The 13,437-nt window shown below is 45.0% G+C and overlaps 1 protein-coding gene and 1 pseudogene across 1 annotated transcript; one reads left to right on the top strand and one right to left on the bottom strand.

Annotated features, from left to right (window-relative positions):
• Positions 1-284: 284 nt before the first annotated feature.
• Positions 285-1,941, top strand: LOC102241390 (parafibromin). The gene has a single exon (XM_005878673.2). It carries the CDS (start codon positions 337-339, stop codon positions 1,939-1,941), a length of 1,605 nt encoding a protein of 534 aa, XP_005878735.1. The 5' UTR covers positions 285-336.
• A 3,127-nt stretch (positions 1,942-5,068) lies between these two features.
• On the bottom strand, positions 5,069-6,624 carry LOC102248569 (annotated as a pseudogene).
• Positions 6,625-13,437: the final 6,813 nt, after the last annotated feature.

Consider the following 13,437-nt stretch of genomic DNA (forward strand, 5'->3'; position numbering starts at 1 on the left):
AATGCCAGGGTAATCCTCTTTTTTTCAAACTTCTTAGAAGCAACCACCTTAAGAAACCACCCATAATCTTATAATCCAATCCCTGTCTCATTATCTCCCACCCTCATGTAATCTTTTTACATTCCCGCCTTAATTTCAAATGTATAAAAGAAACAGCAGTTTGGGTGCATGGCATAAGCAGCCCAGGCAGCGGCAGAGGCAGAGGCAGAGGCAGAGGCGGCGGCAGCAGCGGCAGCAGCAGCAACAGCAGCAGCAGCAGCAGCAACAACAGCGGCCCCGCGAGGCAGGGAGGCAGCGGTACTGGTGCACGGGGCCCAGGTGGCGAGGAGGCGGAAGATGGCAGACGTGCTCAGTGTCCTGCGACAGTACAGCATCCAGAAGAAGGAGATCGTGGTGAAGGAGGACAAAGTCATCTTTGGCGGCGAGTTCTCCTGGCCCAAGAACGTGAAGACCAACTACGTGGTGTGGGGGACTGGACAGGAAGGCCGACCCAAGGAGTACTACACGCTGGATTCTATCTTATTTCTACTTGATAACGTGCACCTCTCTCATCCTGTTTATGTCCGCCGCGCAGCCACTGAAAACATCCCTGTGGTGAGAAGGCCTGACCGAAAAGACCTACTTAGATATCTCAGTGGCGAAGCATCAACGTCGGCGAGCATCGACCGCAGCGCCCCTGTGGAAATCGGGCTTCCGCGACCCACTCAGGTGAATTGCGCCGCGGATGCAGCTCCAGCAGCAAAGAAACCGCGGACTGAGGACGCAGAGCGGGTGCGCCTCGATAAAGAGCGATGGGCTGCCCGCTTGGAGGCCCACGGAGAAGGGAGTGTACAGACTGGACAGATCAGGCCTTTGTCTGAAGCCATGTCCGTGGAGAAAATTGCGGCCATCAAAGTCAAAATTATGGCCAAGAAAAGATCGACCATCAAGACCGACTTGGGTGATGACAGAACCGCTCTCCAACAGAGGAGCTTTGTGGACGCCGACGTGGATGTGACCCGGGACATCATCAGCAGAGAGAGAGTGGGGAGGACACGCACGACTATCCTACAGAGCAGGGGCAAGGCCTTTGCCAAGGATGTTTTTGCAATTCTTCAGTCTGTGGAAGCCAGAGAAAAAGGGCGCGCGCCTCAGCAGCGACCGGCCCCCCGTGCAGCACCTGCGGCTCCCACCTTGCCTACCACACAGCCTATCCCAGCTGCCTACGACAGGTATGACCAGGAACGATTCAAAGGGAAACAAGAAACGGGAGGCTTCCACATTGACACGATGGGCACCTACCATGGGAAGACGCTGGAGTCCGTGACGCTAGAGGGCGCGGCGGCCCGTGAGACTCAGACTCCCGCGGCACAGCCAGTGCCAGTGCCCAGGCCAGTTTCTCAGGCCAGACCTCCCCTGAATCAGAAGAAAGGCTCTCGAACACCCATCATCATCATCCCTGCGGCCACCACCTCTCTCATAACCATGCTGAATGCCAAGGACCTCCTGCAGGACCTGACGTTTGTCCCATCCGATGAGAAGAAGAAACAGGGCTGCCGACGAGAGAATGAAACGCTGATACAGAGAAGAAAGGACCGGGCGCAGCCCAGGGGCACCGCGCTCGGCCTCACGGTGCCCTACAGAGTCGTGGACCAGCCTCTGAAACTCACGCCTCAGGACTGGGACCAGGTGGTGGCCGTCTTCGTGCACGGTCACGCCTGGCAGTTCAAAGGGTGGCCATGGCTTTTGCCTGATGGATCGCCAGTTGACGTGTTTGCGAAAATTAAAGCCTTCCATCTGAAATATGAGCACCTTCCTCTAGACGCCAACATTCAGAAGTGGAACATAACAGTGCTGGAGCTCAGCTATTACCAACGCCACTCGGACAGACTGCTTTTCTTAAGCTTCTGGGATACACTGGATAGCTACATGGCAAGGCATAAATCCCACTTGAGATTCTGAATTACGTGGTTTCCCAGTCGGGAAATCTGGGTTAAGAAGCGTGGATATACCTTCATCTAAAGACTGAGTGTCAAGCTGTATGAATTTATCAAAATCTCACTAATTATGAAGGTCATGGATTGAGCAAAAGATCTCATCCGATGCTTTTGTGCTTCAAAGGGATCACATGATGCCTGTCATTCATATAAGTAAACTTTTTGGCCTACAACTATCTGTAATAATAAAAGCATAATATGCTAATTGGACTGGACATCCTTCTGGACATCCTTCCGTCCTTCTGGAGGAAGCCAGGGCTGCGAGGAAAGCCAGTGCCTACAGCCGGGGGAAGGAAGACTTACTCTTGCATGAAGTTCATGCATTGGGCCGCTAGTTTTTTTTTTTAATATTAGCTTTCTAGTCTGTAATAGAAATTGTATATTTTGATAGAAGTTTTTTCTTCATTGGTTAAATTAGCATTACTTAAAGTGTGTTTCTTAGAAAAAAAAAGAAACTGCAAAACTGTTATTTGCTGAAGTATTTGAGACCTTGTTTTGACTCAAATAAACTCAAAAATTCTCTACAGGTTTGGACATTTCTTATGTTGATGAAAGCATTTAAGTCTCTGTTCAATCATTAGTTGACCATTAAGCAAACCAAGCAGAGACTTCAGTGGTCACACATCAAAAGTGATGGTGCCCTAGCTGGTTTGGCTCAGCGGATAGAGCATCAGCCTGCGGACTGAAGGTCTGGGTTCAATTCTGGTCAAGGGCACATGCCCAGATTTCAGGCTACATCCCCAGTGGGGGAGTGCAGAAGGCAGCCATTCAATGATTCTCTTTCATCATTGATGTTTCTATCTCTCCCTCTCCCTTCTTCTCTAAAATCAATAAAAAATATATATATTTTTAAAAAGTGATTCTTCTTTCATTTAATGTTCTGGGTAAAACAGGAACTGAAAATACACATTTGGATGTGAAATAACATCTAGAAGTCATGTGGGGTGGTAAAATGGCTGAAGTTGGGTTGATTTGAGGTGTTCTAAGTTGAGTGCAAGCCTCAAAACCTAGGTGGAGACCATAGACCAGCCCTGGGCAAACTACGGCCCGCGGGCCGGATCCGGCCCGTTTGAAATGAATAAAACTAAAAAAAAAAAAAAAGACCGTACCCTTTTATGTAATGATGTTTACTTTGAATTTATATTAGTTCACACAAACACTCCATCCATGCTTTTGTTCCAGGCCTCCGGTCCAGTTTAAGAACCCATTGTGGCCCTCGAGTCAAAAAGTTTGCCCACCCCTGCCATAGACCAGCAAGTCATTGAGAAACATGGAAACGAGCATCTGGTGCTGGGCAAGTCCACCTGATAGCAGCCCCACATGAGGCTGCTTCCACCGATGTTAAGCAGAGTTTGAGCACAAGTTCTCCATCTTGCCTGGCATTAGGACCCTCCTTCATCCTCTGTCTCAGATCTTAAAAGCTCAGGCTCCTCAATTGTGTTCTGTTTTATAATCAAGCACCTGAAGTTGGTACACTGAAGTTGTGGCTCAGCTGAAGTCATTAACAAGACCTTTGCCTGCAGCAAGGTGGTGCAGCGCCCCAGCTACTCCTGCAGTGGGAGAGCCTTCAGTGAATTCACCTTCAGCTGGGACTCCAGGCAAGTGCAGAAGCCTAACTAGAACATCCTGAGTCGAGCAGTGCACAGTCTGTCATCTTGTGGGGAATGTTTCTCTGACCTGCCAGAGAAATGGGAGTTTAGGAATCTACAATCAAGACAAATGAGCATAAGCTAAAGGACAAAGCCTCCCAGTAGTCTCGCTACCTAGTGTCAGAAAGCTCTCAGGAAGAGGCTGGCTTCCCCTCTCTGACTCTGCCTCCCCCACTCTGCACAGACTCACGTTTCCACAGCCCGGGGCCAAGGGCACTTTCAATCCAGTGATTCTCTCTCCAGCAGAGTGAGGGTGACCAGCTGGTGAAACCATTTCAGAAGGGCTGATTGATTCTCATGACCCGAGGTGTTGTAAGACTTGTAACAAGTTTATAGACCTCCGTGGAAACCTGACTCATTTTTCTTATCACTCATATATAGGTTTTAAGGTAAACAGATGACCGTGTAGAGGTGATTATTTGGCAAAGAAGGGACATCTGGGCTGTAGTCACAGCAAGTGAATGTCTTTAGCTGGTGGAGGGGGAGAGGAAACACACTTACCAGGATTTTGGTGGGAAAAGAGCATTTTGGGTTAATTTGTCTCAACAGGAGTTTCATTAACTAAATATTCAAGTAGCAGTGTTTGAGATCTGTGATTCTCGACTCTCAAAAGTTGCCTGGAGAAATCTGTTGTCCTCTAGAATGGCTATGTACTGTAGCAGCTCCACCCCAGGGAGCACCATGTTGTTCTTTGCTAGCTCTAGATAGAAAAAACCCATGTGGGGGGCCAGAGGGAAAGACATAGCCTTCATGACATATCTGGGGAAGACCTGATGGCCACCAGTTGGGTGAGTTTCCACATTGGACCTGGATAGGCTAGAGGCTTAACTAGCAAAGGGGAGATGGGGAAAAGAGGAGGGGTGGGGGGAACCGAGCTGGGAAAGGCCTTCGGTCAGACCAAGGACAGAGAACCTGGTAAAGCTTGTTAGCCATCAAGGACGAGGGAAACACTCAGGTCTGTGCTGCCCTGCTCCTCATGGTCACTGGCCAGGCGGACACCATTCCACTGACTGGGAGGTGGAACTGGGCTATATCCTCGCTTACCCTACAGGCTACACACTTCAAATACCCAGCACTGAGAATAGTGCCAGGCTACTTCCCACAAGCATGTCAAGGAGAAATCAGTCTGACTGAACTTTTAAGAACATAAATGTTTTTTAAAAACCTAACCAAGAACAAACCCTGGGACGCTGGAAAATCAGTGTTTCTTCTGTAAGTCAGCAGCAATCACTGGTGTTGGCACACCTGAGAAGTTACAGGTGCCTCAGTCCAAACGTCAGGTCTCAAATAGTCTTCTCAAATGCTAGTGGTCAAAACTAGTCTTCAACAATTGCTCATGTGTGTGGGCCCTGATTATTAGTATAGGCAACTGTTACAGCTGGACAACTGGCTGCCCTACGTCCACTACCACAACCCTCAGCCACTCCCATAGTCTCAGAGAAGTTACACATCCTCAACACTCCACTTGTGGGCCAGTCTCTCCATCGCCTTCCTGCTGGCAAGCCTGGGAAAGCGCTTCTGCTCAGATCCACTGCATCTGTACATCCATCCCTGTGATATCCAGGACAGATGGTGAATCTGTTGGGAGGAGGTGCTGGGCCGCTGTAGTGATGTCTCACTTTCTTATTCTTGTTCTCCTTGGCATTATTCTTCTTGATAAAGTTGGCCATGGGGTCCCCTTATCTTTCTTGTTCTCTCAGCATCTGATCCACATCTATATCATTAATACAGCAGGCCAGAGGCTTTTGCATTTTCTTTATTGCATCCTCCACATTTTGTTGCTGCTGCTGGCTCTAGACAAGCCCCTTTCCCCACTGGGCATATAGAGCACCTCTCTGAGTCCTTGTCTGTTTCTCTCCTTTGCTCTAAACTTTCAAGTTTCTTTTATGACCAGACTTATCTTGAAATATGGTTTCAGCATATTGGAATTCAGCTTCAACTACCATGGTTTCTTGAATTTCTGCTGCTCTCGCTGTTTGTCAGTTAACACCAACCCAGTGCTGGCCCTAGAATACACGTGTGCAGCCTTCTTTCCCAGAGGCTGAGCGCTTTGAGGTGGAGACAGGTAGGAATCAGAAGAGTTGGCCCTCTTGTTTCCTCCCTGGTGGAGAGGGCTCAGAAACCGAGCTCTAGTCTTCCAGGTCTCTTTCATGGAGGTGACATATCTGAATCAGAATCCTGGGGCCCTGAACTTTGTTTCTTCAATGGAGGAGAATGATCTGAACTGGAGGCTTTCCAACTGTCACTTGGGAAGAAAGAAAAATCCAACGTGTGACTCTGATGTCTTCTAGGTGAAGCGCTTGTATGAGATTTCCCATGGCTGGTGAAGAGCCTTTAGAATCATGCTGTGTATTTCCAAAATGGAATTTTGCTTGCTTTTTTTGTGGAGGAGAGTTGTCTGAGTTATATTCATATTTGCTATTCTTCAGGTGTGAGGGATGAAAGAGTCCTGGATCCTTCCAATGTGGAGAAGTGTTGCTAGAGGCTCTTTCTGGGGCTTTATTGCTTTTGGTTCGGGGCAGTGAATGAGGAACATTAGGAACCAAATTGGGGAAGTTATGACTGGCCCTCCTGAGCTGCAATGTGTCCAAAGATTTGAGTCTTTCTAGGTTGAGATGAGTCAGGGGAGCTGTTCGGCACTTCTTTTGGGAGAGATATCTGAGGAATTGTTATCGGTTCCCCTAAGAGGAGAGGACCTGGGGTGTCATATGGACCCTTCTAGGAGGAGAGGATCTGGGGTATTATATGAACCCCCTACCTAGGAGGAGAAGGATCTGGGGAGTCATGACAGAAATGTCTGTGTGAATGTAGATCCTCATTATGGCCTCCCAGAAGCTTCTATTTGGCACTGGATGAAAGGTATTTACCTGCTCAGCCTCTTCTGGCCACTTATCCATCAATTCAGCCACTGAAGGCAACTCTCTATCATCTTCCTTTTCCTTCTTTTCTGGTTTAGTGGTGGAGAAAGATGTACAGCTCAAATCATCCACAATCCACATTCCCCTCCCACCCACATGACCAGATTAAACCACTTTTTGCGACACTTGAGAGTGGAGTCTGAGCTCCTGTGGTAGCAGGCATCTGTCCCTGACAAATAACTTCAGATACTTGGCCTTGGAGGATAGAGAGGAGCTGTCTGTCACCACTGCCCTGGTGAAGGCAAGGGCAGGCTCTGAATGAACTTGGTATAAAGATATTAGCTCTTGATTGGATGAAAGGATTTGAGAAGAAAACTGGTTAAAGCAGCTTAGGGAAGTGGTGAGCTGTCAATTGGTTTTTGGAGTTTGAATAGAATTTACCTGGGCACAGGTTAGGTGGGAAGTGAGATGAAATTTGGTTTATAGGAATGAGGCTAGTGTATGGAGAACAGTTTGACATCTTTCTTAGAAGGAAAGCCTTGCACAACTTGAACAATGAGAGTATTGGCACCATTTGAAAAGCTGTCTTTGCCTTTAGGTAGCAAAATGCTTTCATCTCTTCTGAGAACCTTGGGTCCACTCTATTTTTGTTGCAGTTGGCTCCAGCCTAGGAGCCAGCCATGTTGCCCTGAACATGCCATAAAACAAATCCTGTGCCTCAGGTTTAGAGTTCTAGAACAATTTGGGGGTGGGGAGGCTGGCTTCACATGTAACTAAACCCAAAATAAAAAAAATCACACCAATTCAATTTTGATCTGGAATCAAACCAGAGAATGACTTGAGACTTAGTTATTTCATTCATGATACTAACATTACCATTGATTGCTTGCAAAAGAAAAATGGGTTATAGATTAAGTTGAAAAGGCTATAGCCCCAAACTATTTATGAGCAAGTTGGCCATCAATACTCAAGACTGAATCAGTCTGGCCTAGATGATCACACCTAGCAGAGAAGGAAAAAGGTCATCTAATCTAATAAAAGAGAAACATGCAAATTGACCGCATCTCCCCTACGCCCCAAGCCACGCCCACCAGCCAATCAGAGTGGCTATATGCAAATTAACCCAACCAAGATGGCATGGACAGCCAAGGAGCTGAAGAAAGCAGGAGGCTTGGTTGCCCCTGCGATGGAGGAAGCCAAGCTTCCCACCTGTTCTGGCCGGCTGCGACTCCGCAAAAGGCAACAAAGTTTCAATTATAGAAGACAAATAAATCCCAGATACCTGCTTCCAGCCAGCCTCCACTGGGAGCTTGGGTGGCTGTGGGCCTTGGCCAGCCTGCAAACAGCCATCAGCCCCTCACCCAGGCTGGCCACACCCTCATGGGGTGAGGGTCCCCGCTGGGGGGCTTGGACATCCTGCAAACAACTATCAACCCCTCACCCAGGCTGGCCAGTCACCCCAGCAGGCCCCCCCTCCCTGAAGGGGGTGTGGCCAGCCTGAAAACGACCCTCAGCCCCTCACCCAGGCTGGCCAGGCACCCCAGCGGGACCCCCACCCTGATCCGGGACACCCTTCAGGGCAAACCAGCCGACCCCCACCCATGCACCAGGCCTCTATCCTATATACTAAAAGGGGAGTATGCAAATTGACCCTAACAGCAGAACAACTGGGAATGACTGGTCACTATGACACACACTGACCACCAGGGGCCAGACGCTCAATGCAGGAGCTGCCCCCTGGTGGTCAGTGGGCTCCCACAGGGGGAGCTCTGCTCAGCCACAAGCCAGACTGATGGCTGCCAGCACAGGGTGGTGGCGGGAGCCTCTCCTGCCTCCTCAGCAGTGCAAGGATGTCCGACTGCAGCTTAGGCCTGCTCCCTGCTGGCAAGTGGACATCCCCCGAGGACTCCCGGGCTGCCAAAGGTATGTCTGACTGCCAGCTTAGGCCCAATCCCCTGGGGAGTGGGCCTAAGCCAGCAGGTGGCCATCCCCCGAGGGGTCCCAGACTGCGAGAGGGTACAGGCCAGGCTGAGGGACCCCTCCAAGTACACAAATTTTTGTGCACCTGGCCTCTAGTCTTTTATAATTCTAAATGAGAACCAAGAGAAATTTGATTACTAGAAATTGACAAAGAAAAAGGCAGAAGTTAATGAGGATTGTGGATTATTAAATGCTTTTATAGCTAAGAACTTTGTCAGTAAACACTAAAATTCTTCCTGTTCTATGTAACAACTATGCCTGACAACGATATTTGATTTTGGAAGCTGTCATATATATGGATACTGACATCACCACTGAGAATGCATTTTTACTTGCTAGAATAACACCAGTCCTAAGAAGAGGTAGGCTACTACATATCTGAGGTTGTTCATCCTAAAAATCCCTCAGGTATCTAAGAGGGAAATCTAAGGGAAATCTCCAATGGAAGAGATGAAGCACTTCACTGTGCAACATCACTAGAATGAACATGCCATCTCTTGATAAGTTACTAAGAAGCTTTGTTTTTACAGTAGAATTTTCCATCTTAGTTTGCTTTAGAAGTGGTTCTCAACCTGTGGGTCGCGACCATCGGAAAACACATATAGCATATCAGATATTTACATTACGATTCATAACAGTAGCAAAATTACAGTTATGAAGTAGCAACAAAAATAATTTTATGGTTGGGGGTCACCATTACATGAGGAACTGTGTGAAAGGGTCGCAGCATTAGGAAGGTTGAGAACCACTGCTTTAGAGGAATCTTGTTAATTCTAACAGTTTTTCTACATAGAATAAGGAATTCCACTGTAGAGACAGAGGCATAGTATCCATACATCTAGAACTCACCTAAGCACAAACACCAACACAAGAATGAGCTCATCATTTGAGTAAAAAGGTTGGTTTCACGGACCCAGTGGAAGAAATGCTACAATATTCACTAGAAGATCCAGCTTCTCTTTTCATGTGCAGTGTTGGTCCAGGGCAATGTAGCTAGGTGGAGTAGGACCCCTTCTTCCAAAGGTGTGGACTCAGTTCATCTACTTACCACCTGCCTCTGGACTAGCCAGTTGTAGTCAACTACACACTCAAGTCTGGATGGATGAGAGAAGGTTAGTATGAATGAGAGAAGGTTAGTATTTGCTAGCAAGAATCAAAGCAAAGGTCTAGGATACATGACACAGATCTGCTTAATGTGCTGGATGACTGAGCTTTTGGTGGGTGATGGCTTAACTATATTCCCACCCTGACTATATTCAACTCTGACATGCCTAGGATAGCATTCCCTCTCATCGATAGAGGATTTGAGGAGGTGAAGTGACTTTGCCAAAGCCATGTGAATGGTTGAGTGTGAGGGTCAGGTTTCAAGTTCTTTGACTTGAAAATTATTCATGTGAAAATCATTCACCTAGTGAGGGCAAAAAAATCTCAGTTTATTTTTTATTTAAGAATAATAACAGTTTGTATGGTCTTTTATGTTGAAAATGGAACAGATTTTAATGTACCTTAAAAATGTTTTTGCTACATCCTCAGACATTCCTCACTTTTGAGACTCACTACTCAAGTTTCTGTTGTTGACCCGAAAATATTTTTACTCAAAGAGTAAAAAATGAGTTGCACACAAGTCATTTTAGCTATTTCCCAAGAGAGTCATTCTTTGTGCTCACATTTAAATGCATTGTGCTTTATGGCCACCTCTTCCCCACTTTTCCTGAGCATTTAGCTCCTCCTGGGTCTGAGTTCTCTTCTGGCAGTGTTCAAAGATCTTAATTCTGTGTCCAGTACTGTACAGTATTGCTGATGTTATACAAACACCCTTAATGAAACCATTAGAGGATATGCTGGTTTATAGGTGTTTTAACTGCATCATCATAAAAATCCTTGGTGGATTGTTATATACATATTTATGGCTGTTTTAGTGATATTTGAACAAGTTGATTGAGACTTTGGTCAGGCTGAGAATGCTTTGTTTTCCCACTTAAAATATTTTGATTCCTGCTATCTAATATGTTTTTAGGAGAAAATTAATATTTGATAAAATATTAAAGTAAATATGCATTATTTCTCAGGTACAACTATACTAGAGGCCATATGAGTAGTCAGATGCTTGTACTTGCATGTAGAAACTCCAGGAGGTGGCGACTACAAAAGGAGTCCAATACAATTGCACTGAAGTGACCACAAATACCCCTAATGGTATAGTCTTTGATAAGATGATTTTTCTGAAATGTATGTACTTTTCCCCTGCCCCTAAATTTTATACTAATAGCTAACCTTGCTCTGAGATGTTTCCTCTGAAAACTCAGTAAGTATTAACTAGTACAATAGTTAAATTCCAACTTCAAGTTATAAACAGTTTTCACCTGCATATAACGTGTGCACTGTGTTGGGCTGTTCTTTACTAGATCCTGAGATCTAGCATTCTGGAGCTCTGGAGCCCTGCCCCATAACTGCCAGTATTGACAGCCTCCAATGACTAATAACTAAAATTGACCCCATAAGTTTTCAAGATGAACTTGGGGGAGTGTAACACTGTACCTCTTAGAAGCTGCTGAATTGTCCCTCTTGGCAGTTGCTGAATTATACTATCAATCACCATTGAGATCTTAATTCCACAGCCCACAATGAGATCCCCCCCCCCCAACACACACACACACAAAATTCTAGAGTCACAGCTGACTGACAGCACTATTAGGTTCCTCACTATCATCCTGGGGTCAAAATACATAGGGAATAATTGTATAGCTACATAACTCATTAAGGAACTCAAGAGCTTTGAGAGGCAGTATGCCTCTGACATAAAAGTATAGAGTAGCTGGGGGTTGGGGGTGGCAGGGGAGAGGTTAATGGGGGTAAAGGAGACATATGTAATACTATATGTAATACTTTAAACAATAAACAATTTAACAAAAAGAGTATAGAGTAGCAAAGAGAAATGGCTTTGGAGTCAGACTACTAGTACATATGTTTAAGTCTCAGCAATCTGAGAATAGACCATTTCCTTACTCTGTTCCTCAACTTACTCATCTGTCAAGTGGGTATGTTAATAGCATCTAACATATGGTTTGTGAAGATACCCTACAGTGTTTGACATAAAGAACATGAATGTTATCTACTATTAAATTATTTGCCTTTTCCCAGGCTGGTGCTACCAAGTTAAGTAATTAGAAAGAATGTTAGCCAATAACTAATACAGAAAATTCAAGAAGTTCCCCTAAAACAGTGGTTCTCAATCTTCTGGCCCTTTAAATACAGTTCCTCATGTTGTGACCCAACCATAAAATTATTTTCGTTGCTACTTTATAACTGTAATGTTGCTACTGTTATGAATTGTAATGTAAATATCTGATATGCAGGATGGTCTTAGGCGACCCCTGTGAAAGAGTCGTTCGATCGCCAAAGGGGTCGCGACCCACAGGTTGAGAACCGCTGCCCTAAAAAGAGGACTCATTTCTTAAGAAGTAGGTTTGTAGAATTCTTTCCAGAGCCCAGAATTGCATTTATCTAAAGTGAGACATGTAGGTATATGCTCATTGCTTTAAGCATATTTTTTAGGTTGTTAGTTTCCTTAGTTTGTTTTCCTATTTCTAAACATTTATTTTCCTATGACTAGACAATACTTTAGGTGTGTTTTTTCTTGTTGTTTGTTTGTTTTTAGATTCTTGGTAGTCAAAGAAAAATCTGAGTATTTGCATGTCTTTTCCATTAGGTTTAAGATAAGCTCATCTCTGATCAAAACCAAATTGAACTTCCAAAAGGTAAAGACATCTGTTCTATATTATCTTTTATGGTTTGCAATATTTGACTGGTATTTCTATTGTGGCATAAGTGTTTGAGGAGAAATGATCATGGTCTTCTTCCCAGACCTATAAGAACTCCAACCTGAGTCCTGGGGGGACGATCTGCAAGTGAACAACTGATTAGTCAGCTGCTCTGTTCAGTTTCACGTGAACAGCATGTCAGATGATGCCTCAAATCCTAGCAGGGGCCTTCCATTTCCATTTGGGGAGTTTCAAGAACTTGGAATCCTGAAATAATCAGCTTTTTTATCATGAAAATAATAGGTAATATTTTCCATCCTTTCGGTGGAGGAGCCAAAAACTCAAGGTGCAAATGGGATTAGACCTTTAAGAGTCTTTCTGTTGCATTTCACATACCTATTCCCTCTCCTGGCCCCCAGAGGGAAGAATTTGAACCATAACAAAAGGAAACAAGACTCTTGGCATTCAAGTCTCTCCAGCTTTTCAACCATCAATGGACTATTTATTATTTCCAGCATCCTTTATCATGCATCTTCATAAATTACCTCTTAATTCTGGCTTGTTAGTAGCATTCATCCAAAACTAAGTCAAATGGCAGCCTCTATGAGGCCTGCTCTCCACTCAGCCAAAACAAAACAAAACAAAACAAAACAAAACTCCAGTTAGAACTAATCTTCACTGCTGTGCAGTGACTCTCATAAAACTGACTTCTACCCTGTCTGAACACAAGTGACAGGCTTGGCTTTTCCCTGACAAACCCCCTTAAGTTACCTCTTTTATGGAGCCTTGTGCTTCAGAGTAAATCTATATAAAATATCTCTAGAAGAGGTATTTAAACCTATCATTCCATGTAAAAACTGAACAAGCAGTAGCCAACATGATTAGACGGAATACAAAACATGTTAGAAGTTTAACTCTATGGTTTGCCATATGTTTGTTGAAATAACATTGGCTATATTTATAAGGTGAGAAAAATACCCATTGGAAAAATTAGTTATTTGGCTTTCAACTGGAAGAGCTGCCAGTGATGTAAAGAAAGTTTTCTGGGGAATTCCACCATAGTGAAAAAAAGCAAAAGAAATCAACAGTTCCCATACTTAATTATCCAACATCCCCTAATTAATTCTTGTGACTATGGAAGCATGCCACTGATATTTCCATTAAGAGTACTTGCTGCAGGAAACACAGCCAGTTGACAGTCTTCCGTGATCTA

This window comes from Myotis brandtii, unplaced genomic scaffold (assembly GCF_000412655.1).
Source record: "Myotis brandtii unplaced genomic scaffold, ASM41265v1 scaffold57, whole genome shotgun sequence".
Classification (NCBI taxonomy): domain Eukaryota; kingdom Metazoa; phylum Chordata; class Mammalia; order Chiroptera; family Vespertilionidae; genus Myotis; species Myotis brandtii.

Bases quoted from the DNA above. Each gene is read 5' to 3' on its own strand.
- LOC102241390 (XM_005878673.2), top strand. From the start codon at position 337: ATGGCAGACGTGCTCAGTGTCCTGCGACAGTACAGCATCCAGAAGAAG.